Genomic DNA, 15,215 nt, shown 5'->3' with positions numbered 1-15,215 from the left:
GTGTATGTCAGAAATGCTGAATCTTAATATCTGAACACAGTTAGCACTTACCAGTTTTGGGAATCAATTATTGTACAAGTATGGTACATGAAGGTAATTTGGCACTCCATAAGAGCTGCCTTGTTTTTACATTCAAACAAGCCTGTATATACAGGCTCGTTTGAATGTAAAAACAAGGCAGATCATTATTAGACGACTCCAATTCACACCATCCAGCACCCACTAAATTCACAAATTGTGCAAAATGAAACAGTAGCCTACATACTTTACAGATGATGACAAATCTAGTTGCCAATGTTTTATTTCTCTATTCAGTCTATTCAGTACAAAGGTGTGTGTGACATTGCTTGCACCAAATGTAACCATTTCCAACATAGAATTCATTATTTCAATACCAGTTGTCAAAGTAACTATCCAGGACATGATTATTTGTTAAGTGAATAATGGTACATTCGGCTCACTCCGTCAGATAGAGGTTTTCATTTTCATTTTAGATGTTGTTCAAACCTTATGCATGCTTGCATGTATGCACATGTATGTATCAAAAATAATTTCAGTAAATATTTTTGTAACTTTAGTTACTGTTGCTACGCCTGACTAGCTTCCGTGCCTGGCACGTCTATTACAGTATGTATGCACTGGTGTCACACATTTCCAAGGAGATAATTAGTAATTTTTGGCAAACAGGTGAAATATCCGAGAGAGCAAGACAAAAGGGACTGCAGTATGCATTCGAGGGATATATCCACGACATAATATCCAACCCATTAGAGAATAATTTCATCAAAATTGAAGCTAAAGCCTATAGGTCATGCCATAATCTGAGCCGCCTCATACGCTGATCATTCAAATGGGAAACACAAATTGAGGAACAGCTATGTTCATGCACAGCAGGGTAAGTGAAATTTGAAAATAATCTAATAATTATAAATCAAACAGCTTATTCATAAGTCTTGTGGAATAAACACAATACATTAGCCTGAACACTTTGCAATGATAACATTCTCCTGTGTATATATTTTTAGCTATTAACAAAATGCTGAAATATATTTTGAAGTATGTCAGTGAGCCTCCGTCTTGCCTTTAATCATCTTAAGGACAATTCCGGCGCAAAACAAACCATTATAACAGATGTGTACCCACTCGATCGCTCTCTGGGACATGTTTTCATGTTAATCGAATGTGTTTGTAGCTTGAAGCTAGTGCGGACTGCTGATTAGCTTACAATGCTAGTAGTCGGTGCCCAGGGAAAGTAAAAACAAATCGCGATTTATACCACTAAAAAAGGCTCAAATATCACCACACTTCAACGGTAGTATAATGAGGGTCTCTAAATGTTAACCGAAGCATTGAGAACATTGTAAGTGTACAGACAGCTTATTAAAAAGATTATTTAGAAAGACAGTAGCTAGCTCCCAAGACGGTGGCCACCTGTATACGAGAACGCGACTGTCTTTATATCTTTCTTCAATCTTTTTCTCAATGCTTCAGTTAACATTTAGGGACCCTCATTATACTACCGTTGAAGTGTGCTGATATTTTGAGCCTTTTTAGTGGTATAAATAGCTTTTTGTTTTTACTTTCCCTGTGCCCCGAATACAAGCGTTGTAAACTAATCAGCGGTCCGCGCTAGCTTGTTTCAAGCTACGAACACATTCGATTAGCATGAAAACATGTCCCAACGATCGAGTGGGTACACATCTGTTATTATTCTCCATGTTCGTTTTGCGCCAGAATTGTCCTTTATTTTACGTTCAAATATATATGCATTATGAACAAAGAACCATCATTATTTCCAAGCAATGCTGTGCTGAGTTAGCTAGCTAGCTAACGTTAGCGTGTTCTTGCCTTGGAGCAAATGTATCTAGCTTGGTGTTTTTTTTAATCTTGTCGACATTTAGTTGTGAATGGGGCCTCCCACACTGCTTGATCCACGCCCGGCATTTCTCCCCTTGGGTTTTAGGTTTTCGGGAAGGGAACAAATTCCACCACCTTGTCCAAACTTTTAGGATACCGGGTATCGGATACGCTTCGGCGTGTTTTCCCTCACTCGAAAGCTTGACAGACCTCCTGCGCCTAGTTACGGTTGCTAAGCCACGATTGGCCTGTGGTGGTTTTCGGGCGTGGCTTAGCAAATAGAGCTCAACTAGTGCCCTATATAGAGCTCAACAGTCCCGCCCACAGCGGGTTCCGGAAGTAAAAATACAATGCAATTCGACAAATTGGAGTATAAGCCATAAAATGGTAACCGTCAACGGTAGAGTTAAAACCAGCATGCCAACGTGACTAAGCGATTCTATATGCTCATATTGACGCCAAAAATCATGGGGCACCAACCTTGTTGAGATAAAAGTCTTTTATTCGCGATGTCTTGGATAAGTACTTCATTACCCACAATCCTGAACAATCCCACAATCCCACAGTGATGCCTCTGATTGGTGGTATCCCATGGGTGACTGTCTATGGGTGGAACCAAAGCCGGTCTACGGAAAGCCGTTCCACTCCCTATTCAGCCCCATTGTACCGAATTTGGTTGCAGTTCCACCATAGTTCAACTGGGGGTGATCGCGGTCCAGTGCAAAATGAATGGGACTCTATGGAGCTAGACGGCTAAATGTGTCTCTTTCACCCGTTGTCGTTGAGAAACCTCAGATTTGATTGTAGTTTTTGCAAGTTCAACATGGGTTATAGGTCGAAAGTTGAATGAACGAGTACTTATGTCCTTTTGATTTCTTACAGGGGAGTCGTTGTTGCCCAACGCACGCGCTAGCATTCTGCTAATGAATGCTGATTGGTCAGTGAAGGTCTGATTACGTCGGAGAGCCCGGCGTGCGGCATCCGAAGCAGAGCCTGAATGTCAGAGTAAATATTTCGGCAAGGTCTTTAAAACATCAGCAAACCTCTTTCTAGCACGTGTATTAACAGGGAGAGCCGAACCTGTCAGCTGTGTTGTCGATGCCTTGAGAGAAAAAAGGAAGCGACTCAGAGCTTGCCGTAAAGCAGTATCTCCGGCCGGATATGTATATGACGTCGTTAACATTTTAAAAGGCTTTTTAGAACAAAAAAGCGACTTTAAAAAAAAAGTGTATTTTCTTAGCATCCCCTTTCGAATGCAACATTCAAATTACTAGACAAAAAATTATATCCTGAGAAAAGTGGATTTTGAGGGGTATAGCTCCATAGAACCCCATTCATTCTGCACTGGCCTGTGAGCGCCCCCTATATGGAACTCTGGTGGAACTGCAACCAGTTCAGAAGCCGGAAGTAACGAGGGAGTGGAACTTCTTGATATATTAGAAGTTCTTTGGTGGAACTCATGTTGGTGAGGACCTTATATATATTTCAATGGTGAGGACGGGGAGGAGGGGGAGCTGCCTGCACGATCTGTCACGAGGATTTACGACACTGCACGAATCACGATCTGTTCCACGCCTCTGCCGTTAGCCTCCGCCGGGAAGCTAACGTTAGTTTAGCTAACAGCTAATTCGGCTAACCGCTAGCTGACAGCTTGATTCAGTCTAAAATAACGTTAAATCAAACTAAACACTGGGGAAAGCAGTTTCAGGTTTTATTTTCAGGGTCTTTTAAAGTTATTACATGCTGTCTCAGCTAGCCTAGCGGTTAGCCGAATTAGCTGTTAGCTAAACTAACGTAGCTTCCTTTATTCAGTGGTGCGTGGTGGTTTATGGGATGAGTAGTTCCTTCGCTCTGAAACGACGATATGTACACAGTCTTGTACCTTTGACTTTTTTCGGATTTTCTGTTCGTTTTTTCACTTTAAATGGTACGTTGTATGGTTATGAGTCACGTACCATCTGGTTAGCCTAAGGCATGGTCTAAAACTCTTTATGTACGGATTTTTCCAGACATCAATGGGAGAAATGAATGGGAAATTTACTTCCGGAACACAAGGTCTCTCAGAGGAGGGGCGGGACTGTTGAGCTCTATATAGGGCACTAAACTCAGCAGTCCTGGGATTGTTCAGGATTGTGGGTAATGGAGTACTTATCCAAGATATCGCGAATAAAAGACATTTATCTCAAAACAAGGTTGGTGCCCCATGAACTTTTGGCATCTATATGAGCATATACAATCGCTAGTCATGTCGTAGCTGGTTTTAAGTCTACCATTGACGGTTACGATTTTATGGCTTATACTCCAATTGTCAATGGAGAAATTGCATTGTATTTTTACTTCCGGAACCCGCTGACTGTTGAGCTCTATTGCATAGTTTTTTGCCCCTTGGAATGTTGTAATTTTCGCCCCCTAAAATCATTTAGACATGTAACTCCTACAGCCATGAAAACTGACAGAGTGGTGTAGACAGCACAAGCAGATGTCATATTTTCATGACTGGCCCTTGAAAATGAAAAAAAAAAAATCACAAAATTGGTGGTTTAGGGGCCCCAGGCTGTCCCCCAAAGTATATACATATGGACCTTTCCATACTTCCGGCTAGAAATACAATATTTAATCGATGTACCAAATTTCAGGGGCTTTAACATAAACAGAATCCATTATAAGACAAGTATGACAAGCCAAGGTTGCAAATGTGTGTGATTTCCTTTAATGTCTAAATTAACATATGAGGCGTACTATCCAAACCGACCACCCATGCATAGATCTGTATTGAGCAATGAAGACAATTTTCATGGTCCTAATTTTTTATTCAATTCAATTTTATTTATAGTGTCAAATCATAACAGACATTATCTCAGGGCACTTAACAAATATAGTAGGTCTTCATTTTCACAGGCAGAAACCTCAGAAATAACTTGGCTCTCTGAGAGAGCAAAAATAATAGCAATAGCAGCACAGTCCACATCGCCATTCTTGCCATAACTCAGATTCTGATGATGTTAGAGCCCTTGAAATTTGGCAAAATAATAAAATACTGTATTTATAGGAAATATGGAAATGTCCATATGTATATACTTTGGGAGACTGCCTGGGGGCCCCAAACCACCTATTTTGCACTTTTTTCCATTTTGTTATGTCATCAAGAATGGCGATGTGGACTGTGCTACTACTATTATTATTTTGGTTTCAGAGAGCCAGGTTCTGTCCAAGGTTTCTGCCTGTTAAAAGGAAGTAGTTCCTTATCACTGTGTGCAATTATTCTTGGGGGAATTGTTGGGTCCCTATAAATTATAGAGTGTGGTCTAGACCTACTCTATGTGTAAAGTGTCATAAGATGTCTGTTATTTGACACTATAAATAAAATTGAATTGAAAATTAGGACCATGAAAATTTGTGTGAAAAGGGGTATGTGTCTCAGTTTGTCTTCATTGCATAATACAGGTCTATGCTGGGTAGTCGGTTTGGTTAGTACCCCTGATATCATATTAATTGAAACTTAGAAGGAAATCACACAGATTTGCAGCCTTGGCTTGTGATAATTGCTTTATGTAAGATTCAGTTTATGTTAAAGCCCCTGCAATTTGGTACATCAATCAAATATTGTTTCCCGCCGGAAGTATGGAAAGGTCCATGTGTATATACTTTAGGGTACTGCCTGGGGCCGCAAAACTAACTGTTCTGAACTTTTTTCCATTTTCAAGGGCCAGCAATTACAAATATGACATCTGCTTGTGCCTTTCAATCATTTGGATCTGGTGTATGCTGTTTTGTTTATGCCCCCACCAAATATCATGGCTATAGGTCCTCAAGTCTAGGAGTTATATTTCTGAAGATACTGAACCCTAAAAATGGCTTCCTGCCTGAGAGATGTTTTGTTAGGTTGGGAAAATGATGCAGTTATCTATATATAAGAGTGCGAAAATAATGCAATGCTCTATGCATTTCTCAAAATATATGGTCTCAAATGCATATACATAAAGTTTGAACTAAATCAAAAATGTAAACAAAACCTATACCTGATTTGACACGGAATGACACAATTCCCTGATTATAAAATGCACAAGGTTCTGTGCCTTCTCTCATCAATACTACATAATTATGATACATTTCATCACATCAGTTCATGAAAACAGTTTTCAAAGAGGCATCCCCCTGTAGCAATCAAACACTTGCAAGAAAAAGTATTATGCAATTACTGTACTTGCTGAATAAATAGTCTTGCTTGTGATGACTGATACTTTTGCTGATTGAGTATTTCCTTGTAATAATCAGACAGTCCTATTGTCACGACGCATATCTTTAAACATTGTAAGTGTACGAGTGCACTCTTCCAAGTCCATCTTTAGTTTACTTGCTTCAGGTCGGTCTTCTGGCTTCGCACACAGCATTGACTTAATGATTTTGGTCTGCAACAAAAGGAACAGCTATTGTGATCTCCACAATATCAATAAATGCTGCCTTGAGTCTGTGTCTTTGAGGCTCCACTTAACTGTATTACCTTCAAGCTGACTTTACCTTGGCAACATAAAGTAAATCTTTTCTTAATACAGTCAACTGTCCTGCTGATATTTAATGTTTTTATTAAATTACTGTATACATACACGTACCAACAGTCCTGTTTTGGCTCCTTATCTATTGAGGCTTCACAAATGAACTGTTGTAAACCCCTATACCTCAGCCTTACTACTGCCCTGTTGGAGACCATCACAAATGATGGCCACCCTGAGGAAAATACTGTTTTATCTGTCAAGTGAAAAAAAGAATGCCGGTCTACCTCCTGGGGAAAATTTTGTGGAAATCCTTGAGGAAATTTTTGATTTCTGGCATCATCCCAAATCTGGAGTTTATGCAGTGAGAAAAGGAAGAAAAAAATAATTGGCATGATACAAATTTATGAACTCTCCAATAGGCCTTTTCCACAGACAGCATTTTGACATGTCACAGTAGGAAAAGCACATATGTAAATAATACTGTATATTAAGCATTGAATTGGCCCTCGCACCTTGTTGCACGTGTGGGGTTCTGCCGGGACGTCGGTTGATAGCATTTCTGTGACTGTGGCAGGTTAGACATTTCCTGCATGGAGTGTGTGATGCTAAAAATGACCTGTTGCAAATTTTGTACCACTTCCTCTATCCACTATGTGGCGTTAGACGACACTTAAGCAATAGCTCAGGACAGGCCGTGGTATGTTGTGATTATATTACAGCTACAACTCGCTTATCTGTGATATAATTACAACATATCACAGACTGAATGGAGCTATGGCTTTTATAAAACTGTCATCAAGTATCGCAATGTTTAAGTTATAGTCACATTCCAATTTAAATAGATTTTATTTATAAATAATCATGTTCACAATAAAATAGGCCTTCCTAGGCTGGCTGCCAACACATACCAAGGCGATTGCTATGGAATGCAGTGCAGGTAATGTTAGCCTTCACTAGCAGCTAGCGCAGACTTTTAGTACAGAATTTATTTTGCTTAATACTTAAAGGCACACAATAACAAACAAACTAAACGATGAAGACAGCTGTAGAGAAGCAACTAACCATTTGAAGCAGCGGTAGAGCAACTCCTGTTTTCTGCAAGGTAAAATAGCTGTTTTTATCAATGGAGTCTGGTGGCTTTGAAGAGAGCCTAGATAACAGCTTCAGGTCCCCGTCGAAAAGAGCTGTGTGACCGCAAGGTAAAGCGGTGAAAATATTTCAAATATAGCATAGACTTAGAGGGATACATTGCAGATTTTAAACTAGCTATGTGTTCTAGCAGGGTGTGTGCAGATGAATGGCTTACCTCTATGGTATCAGCTATCAGTTCGTTAGTCTCACGTTTTTGTTTTTTTATCAGAGGTGGAGTGATAATGAAATTCAAAGAAATTCCTATCACAGCCATTATATGTGGTATTACATCACAGCTATGAACCAATCAGATTGCTTGATTTGAGATACATGTTTTATTAAAATTATCATTAAAGTATTAATTATATGTCATGCAGCTGTATATCATAGGTTGACCACACCATGTAAATTTCATGTAAATCGGATGATCTTTGTCATATACGGTTGGCTTCCTATTGTCAGTAGATGGCGCAATGGCAATAATCTTTCAGAAAATTGCCCCTCAACCACAAGATTGGCGTTTCGATCCTATGCTCCTGCGGCTAAATCTCAAACTGTCCCTGAGCAAGACACTGATCCTCGGGTTGCTCCCCGGATGCTGTATTTATAGCTGTCCACTGCTCGTAATACTCAAATGGGTTAAATGCAGTAATTGAATTTCATTTCATTGTACTGTAAATTGTATGTGACCAATAAAAGTTAAATTTTTTAAAGTTTCTAATGTTGGCTGAATTCTATTTATCTGCTTCAGTTTCAGTGTCCTAGTATTGTGCATGCTAAATTGCTGTCACAATGTTATGACATACTGATACACTTGAATATAATGGAACCATTGTTAATGTTATAAGTAACACCTGTGATTTTCCTACTATGACAAGTTAAAATGCTGTGAGAAACACCTATGGTGTTCTGTAGAAAATTTGAAAATCAATCAAGTATCTGGTAAATTGTTTATCTTTGAAACAAACTCAAAGCAAAAAGCATTTATTAATTAACAGTTATTATCGACATATAGCAGGATTTTGGTCCCTAATTAACTCACCACTTTCCTTTCGTTGCCGACAGAGAGGTTCCAAAGGAGCTCAAAATATATCAAACCCAAAGCAAATATGTCCACTTTTCGGTCATAAGTGCTCTTTCTCTTCTGTCATAAAACAAGAACACAATATTAACAAAAGGCACTCTAGCTCTACAGCACAGAGTAGTGGTTAAAATCCCCACAGGTTTGCCTTTGACAACAAATAATTAATAATACAAATGAATCTAAAGTCACCTGCTCAGGAGCCATGTAAGATGGGGTTCCTTTGTACACAGTTCTCTCCAAAAGGTTCTCAGCATCATCATCATTCTCATCAGTGACCAGACCAAAGTCTCCGATCTTCACTTCTCCATCTTGCCCAAACATGATGTTGGCAGGCTAACCATGGGAGAGAAATAAACAAATGAATATGTAGCTCCATGACTGATGTGATGCAATAAATGATGATTTTATTCACTTTGTCTCACCTTCAGGTCTCTGTGGATGAGCATCTTAGAGTGAATGTACTCGACTGCACTGACCATTTGCTGAGCAATAGTTAGACTCTCATCTCTTCTTTTGGAGTCTCGCAGAGATTTCTTCACATTCTGAATATTCTTCTCGTCAATCCACACTCTAAGGGTTCTGGTGTCACACAACTCCATCTGAATATAAAGGTACTTTACCGATGAATTACCAGTCGACCTAGAAAAGTGGAAACAGAAAAACTGTGACATGACATACCTTCACGTTCAGTAAAATAAGTACAGTTCAGTAAGGGTTTTAATAAATGGATGTGACTTACTGTGAAGTGCTACCACTGTCATCTGCCTTGTCCCATTGGTATCCTGAATCCTCCAACCAACATGTGTAGTATCGAACAATGTTGCCATGATGGAGGTCTGATAATGCCATAACCTCTCGTAGAGCTTTTTTTATTCTAAGGAGAACAAGAAGAACATGACTTGGTTATTAAAGCTGGGGGAGGTAGTTTACTTTTTGGCATTGTTAGGCAAAAATTCCATAATAATCTAGCAGAATATTTTAATTTAAGTGGTCTGAGAGAAAACTAGACTTCTGCACTCCATCCTTGGCTCTGTATGCAGGTTTCGTAAATCTAGCTGTCCTTGACCAATCACAGATCATTTCAGAGAGAGAGAGCGTTACTATTGGCTGTTCTGCCAATGCAGATGCATGTTCCTTCGGTAGAAGTTCTGTTTAGCGTAGCCAAAGGCTCAGCTGCAGTTAATTCAAGGCTAAACCATTAAATAGGAGACTTTATTGTCATCCATCTATATACAGTACATATAGGAACACAATTGTTTAAAAAAGTAGTCCAGTTGCTGAAAACCGTCAGGAGAGATGGTTTGTTGGGGTTAGCCTTTAGCCTAGCACAAACACGTTCCTTTGCTGTGTTTATGTCTCTTCTCACACACCACAGGAAACATAAATGTGGTAGTTTAGCCTTCTGCTAACCCTAGCTCAAAGCTGTGGCTTATTCAAGCTAATGTTTACATAGCTTACAAGAGCCTTGCATCACAGTATATCATTTCAGGGGTTTACAAAGAAAAAGGAATGGTCATTTAGAATTGCCGTTATTTAACAGCATGCCATCTGGATGAAATGAAGGATTAGTACTCGTAAATGTTACTGTATGCAGCAGGTGCATGCCCACTCGCCTGACGGGAGGGGCTTGGGTTAGGGAAGAGCTGCAGGAGGTCACACTAATTCGAAATTCTGGCTTTTTTTTTTTAAAGGTTACCTCCTGCAGCTTTAATGAAACTTTCAACCTATTTTGCATTTACAAAAAATAAATAAACACTATACAGAGCTCATTTGATGAAAACAAAATGAAAACATCTGTCATACTTGACTTACTCTTTGCAGCGGACAATTTTTATGGCATAATACTTCTTTATCAGTTTTTGTTGAGCTTTAAAAACTTGACCAAAGGCTCCTTTGCCAAGGCACACTATGGAGTCAAAATCTGATGTAAACCTGTTGAGATGAACCACAAGTAAAAAAGGTGATATATATTTTTGAATAATCATGAAATACGTATAAACACAGCAGTGCTAGAAATCATTCAATAATTGTATCAATATTGTAATTCAATGTTTTCATTTTCCATACCTTGAGATCGCTGACTGGTTTGTTGTTTTCTCACTCTGACTATTATCTGTATTCTTGACATTGAAATTGACCATTATATCCTAAATAAATCAATAAAGTCATGATATAGAGATTTAAATGTTAAAAAAACAAAACAAGATGAACTACAATGGAATATATCTTCTTACTTTACCTCTTTATGGTTTTTGCAGGCATTTGGGAACTTTGCTGCAATTCTATCAAGACAAGAACAAGTATTATCAGCAAAAACTGGTGAAATATGATGTACTGTAGCTTTACAGTGAGTCTCTAAAGATGGCTTACTTTATTTTGGGCTTCACATCAGGACTTTGAATCTTTGTAATGGGAAGGAGAAAAACTATAGTCAATTGTATTTAAGCATACACATATTCAAATTCCAGGTGAAGAGGCACAAAGTCCTTCTTTACTTCTCGGTAATCTAAAGAGCTCATAGTCTAATGGAAAAAGGGGATTTGGTGTGCTGAGAACAAACTATTTGTCTTGCAATACTATTATTGTTTACTATTGTGTGCTGTCACCAAATACATGTGTAACCCTAAAAATCACCCTAGTAATGCATTACATGTATTAACTGCCACTGGAATAACGCAGGCCCGTTCCTAACCTAATAGGTAAGTTAAAGCAACTCATATTATCTCAAATAGACTGAGCATTACAAAACATTGACATGAACCATGATAGCATTAACAGGATCACATAGGAAATAACAGACCTGATCCTTGGGAGGATTCAATGAATTGGTGAAAACAGCTGAGTCACTTGTAGTTGTCACTGGCACGCTTTTTGATTTTGCATCATGGGAGTCCCTTGGAGAATACATTGAGACACTTGAATAGATTATGTCCAACATATAAACTTTACCATCCGTTGTACTGCTCTTTCAGTGCCTTACGGTGTGCTCGGTGGGGTGGACAGCTTGGCTGGCGCACTGTCTTCAGACACAGCTGGCCAAACAGATACCTGAAAGCATAAAGGAAGTGTTCGGCTGTTACATGGTACCATGTTTTATAGTAAATGATGCTCCAACTTTGGGAATCACTGGTATGGAGATAGCAACCCAGCAACACGGCTACATACAGTTTTACAACAGAATGGCAGGTGCAACCAAGTCTCTTTAACCCTAGTCTATATCCTCGACGTTCCATTGCCGACGGAAATTCCGCCGGATTTCACTCATTTAAGCCGGATATCCGTTGTCTTGGGCTTCCTTTGTGTTGGCATTTTAAACTCCTGTCGATTTATGAGGACTACGGTTAACTGCTCCTCAGATCTCTGCAGGGCAAATCCAGACAGCTAGCTAGACTATCTGTCCAATCTGAGTTTTCTCTCGCACGACTAAAGCAACTTTTGAACGTACACATGTTGCACCAAAACAAATTCCTTCCTGAGGCTATTTTGCAGCGGCACCGCAGCTTTTCCACATGCTTAGCATCGCCCAAGACGATTGTGATTGGTTTAAAGAAATGCCAATAAACCAGAGCACGTTTTTTTCCATCCTAGAATGCTGTGTGGACTAGCCAGACCCTCCTCCGCGGTGTTGTAAAGGAAGAACTGGCAAAGCGAGGCTACTTTAACCCTAGAATACACCCTTAATGTCATTATGATCAATCACTGCTTTGTATATTCGTTTGCACACACAGCAATGATGACAATTGAACACAAAACTACATTTACAATGGACAGCATGGGTAGTAACTGTAATGCTGATCTTGGTTCAAACTTCTGAATAAATGGTGTAAATAATATGAGGATGTTTAAAACCTGCTGTAAAGCTTGAAGTGTTGTACCTTCACCAGATTTAAATTTAAATAATAATGTTGACATTTTTTATTTTACATGGTGGCCACAAAAAAGAAAAGAAGAAGACTGGGCTTGCATATTACAGTATATAGTGATGAATTTCAAAGGAAGCTGTGCCAGCTATGGTTTCATGGTGCAGAAAAACAACAGAAAATATGAAATACCTTGCTGTCCCAATCTGTCTGTTCTTGAAGAGCAGACAAGGCCAGCTGAGCTGCTTTCTGTTTGGCTTCCTTGGCATTCTTACCCTCACCCACAGGGTACTCCTTATTGTTGATCACTAGTTTGTAGAAAAACCTGTGGAGGCAGAGAGGAAATATTTAGATAATCTTGTTAAGATGCATCTCTCATATCTATCAAGGGTTTTCATATAGTGCATGTAGAGTCTATTCAGTTTAGAGGTTCAATCATACTCACTGAGGGTTATGAGGTGGACCGCATCTTTTCTCTAAGATGTAGTCATGGGAGAGCTTTTTTCTCTGACAGTAGCTGTTGATCATTCCTATGTAATTTGTGTCTGTAAAAACGTCGCCTGTAGTTCTCACACTCAAGCTCTTTGTCTTTTCACTGTAACACCGAGACAAATCAGTATTGAATTAAAACCTTTAATAATCAAACCCAATTAAAATATTTAAACAGAAACAAATGTGTCTCCACTGTTTGTGCTCACCAGATGTCCAACACATTTTGATTCAATTCCTCCTTTGGTTTGCTTGGCGTGCCACTGTATTTCTCTTCTCCAGTCTTGAAAACAACAAGTATGATTTTATATTAAGTGGTCAGAGTGCCGCTTATTTGAAACTACAAAATACTACATTCATGACAATATTTCAGCTAATAACATGCATCTCAATTCATTACTTCCCGCTGCACTTTCCTGGGACTTTAATTAAGCTAGGAGAAACTAGTGTGTATTACTACTTACCTCTGTAGTTTTACACAAACAGTAGGTCAATAAATAGGTATAATAATCTTACAGGGTCGATTGGTTCCTCCAACAAGCCCCTCAGGGCATTTCTTGCAGCGTTCTGTTTGGCTTCCTTCTTGTTCTTCCCCACGCCATCAGGATACGCCTTACCATCCAGGACTGCTCTTACGGTAAATCTGAGATAAAATATAAACGTTGTTAAATAGACAAGATAATAAAGGAGTACAGACATGAATTTGCACACTTAATTAACATTCCCACAGGTGAAGTTATTATCATATGTTGGACCCCCTTAGGCCCTCATTAGAAAACTGTGTGGGACTAATGGGACTAATGTAAAGTCATTAATTTTATTACATGTGAAAAATACTGTGAAATGTGTATGTATTAATTGCTACGCAAGCACTAGAGCTAATTACCTCAAATAAATGTATTATAATACATTTATTTTTTACTACTTGTGTCAGTATGATACATGAGTTGATTATCGAATCCAGAATAATTATTTTTCAATATCTAACTCAATGCCACAGTAACAGTAGAAACAACACTTAAAGACTATTAAGGTTCAACATATTTGCATCTAGCCTTACACTCATACCATGCCATTCATCAACATTTTCTTACAGCTATTTTCCACGTTTGTTTTTTACAATATAATGTAGTAAACAATTCATAATATCTGAACTCAAGGTATACACTGTTAACTTATGTTACATCTATTGCCTGCGTGGTTTAAATGTGGTAAGGAAAAAGTGACAACAGCTGGGACAATGATTGGCCTAAAAGCAACATAGAATACACCCTAACCAACGCCATGGGAAAATACTATCCTTCCATTCAATAAGAGTATGAGTATGTCCCATTGAAGTCCCAGATCTTTTTAAATCATACATAGCCTACAGGACATGCATGCAGGTCGTAAAGCCCACCAGAGAATGTATGCAACTCACGTTTTAATGTGATCAGGGCCAACGGATCCAACGTCCTCATATTTCAGCTCCAAGCGTTGTCTCTGTGCATACTCGTTCAGTTTAGCTACGTTCATTATAAATGACTAGTCGGAATGTCAGTTAAATTACGAGCACAAAGTGCAAGAATACTATATATTTTTCTTTTTCATCTCATCTCTACTTCCACGTCTTGTCCTTCGTACGTCTGGGCTGTTTGAATTCAGCCTTACCCACAGTAAGTTTCGTTTTCTCCGGCAACGTCACACAACATGGCTCCTTCAAATGATGTCAGAAATATCAAAATTGGTTATGAAGGTTATGAACCAAGTGGAAGCTATCACCGTGGATACGTTTTAACAGGGGGGAAGTTAGTATAGTGAAAGCATGGATGTATTAAGAGAACTAAAGTGCTGAGTTTCTTTGGGCTAGCAGCCGTTAATGTTAAGTATGCTACTGTTAATTATTTTACGTTACGTTACGTTATTGTTAACTTACGTCTGCTTGATTTTTGTTTTGGTCTTCTTGAAATGTTTTAGCTTCAATGAAAGTTTTTTTGGGGGGACAAAACCATAGACTGTATAAAACAGGACAGCGTTTATTTTGTTAGCAATCGACAACTACAGTTCCCAAGAAGCTTTACCACCGCGCCTACAGCTAATACTCATGGGAGTTGGAGTTGTTAATGCCAATTAAAAAAAATAAAAAATCGTTGAGGAAGCTTACTGTCTAGCATATATCAGGGTCTTAGGTCTTAGATGCAGCACCCGATCCGTTTTTGTCAGCACCTTAGCTGAATGAATGTGAAATGCTGCAAAGAAGCGCCAAAAACGTTGAAAAATCATCAAACTAACTAAAAGCCTTTTCAGATCTTAGATGGCAAG

General features: G+C 38.8%; 1 protein-coding gene across 4 annotated transcripts; it reads right to left on the bottom strand.

Annotated features, from left to right (window-relative positions):
* Positions 1 to 5,385: 5,385 nt before the first annotated feature.
* On the bottom strand, positions 5,386 to 14,694 carry LOC120547580 (interferon-induced, double-stranded RNA-activated protein kinase-like). Of its 4 annotated transcripts, none has more exons than XM_039783058.1 (17): positions 14,335 to 14,692; positions 13,431 to 13,557; positions 13,124 to 13,197; positions 12,871 to 13,020; positions 12,618 to 12,750; positions 11,546 to 11,613; positions 11,366 to 11,459; positions 10,936 to 10,967; positions 10,805 to 10,847; positions 10,633 to 10,712; positions 10,378 to 10,497; positions 9,305 to 9,439; positions 8,988 to 9,204; positions 8,755 to 8,898; positions 8,524 to 8,625; positions 6,635 to 6,697; positions 5,386 to 6,266 (listed from the first exon to the last, which is right to left on the bottom strand). In XM_039783058.1, the coding sequence occupies exons 1-17, from the start codon at positions 14,427 to 14,429 to the stop codon at positions 6,129 to 6,131; spliced, it is 1,815 nt and encodes a 604-aa protein (XP_039638992.1). In that variant the 5' UTR covers positions 14,430 to 14,692; the 3' UTR covers positions 5,386 to 6,128. The 4 variants fall into 4 exon arrangements, with proteins under 4 accessions (XP_039638992.1, XP_039638993.1, XP_039638994.1 ...); XM_039783059.1 differs by having other exon boundaries at positions 10,633 to 10,685; XM_039783060.1 differs by lacking the exon at positions 6,635 to 6,697 and having other exon boundaries at positions 14,335 to 14,694.
* Between the last annotated feature and the right edge of the window lie 521 nt (positions 14,695 to 15,215).

The sequence above is a fragment of the Perca fluviatilis genome, chromosome 19 (genome assembly GCF_010015445.1).
Source record: "Perca fluviatilis chromosome 19, GENO_Pfluv_1.0, whole genome shotgun sequence".
Lineage (NCBI taxonomy): Eukaryota > Metazoa > Chordata > Actinopteri > Perciformes > Percidae > Perca > Perca fluviatilis.
This window is presented reverse-complemented; position numbering and strand designations above follow the sequence as displayed.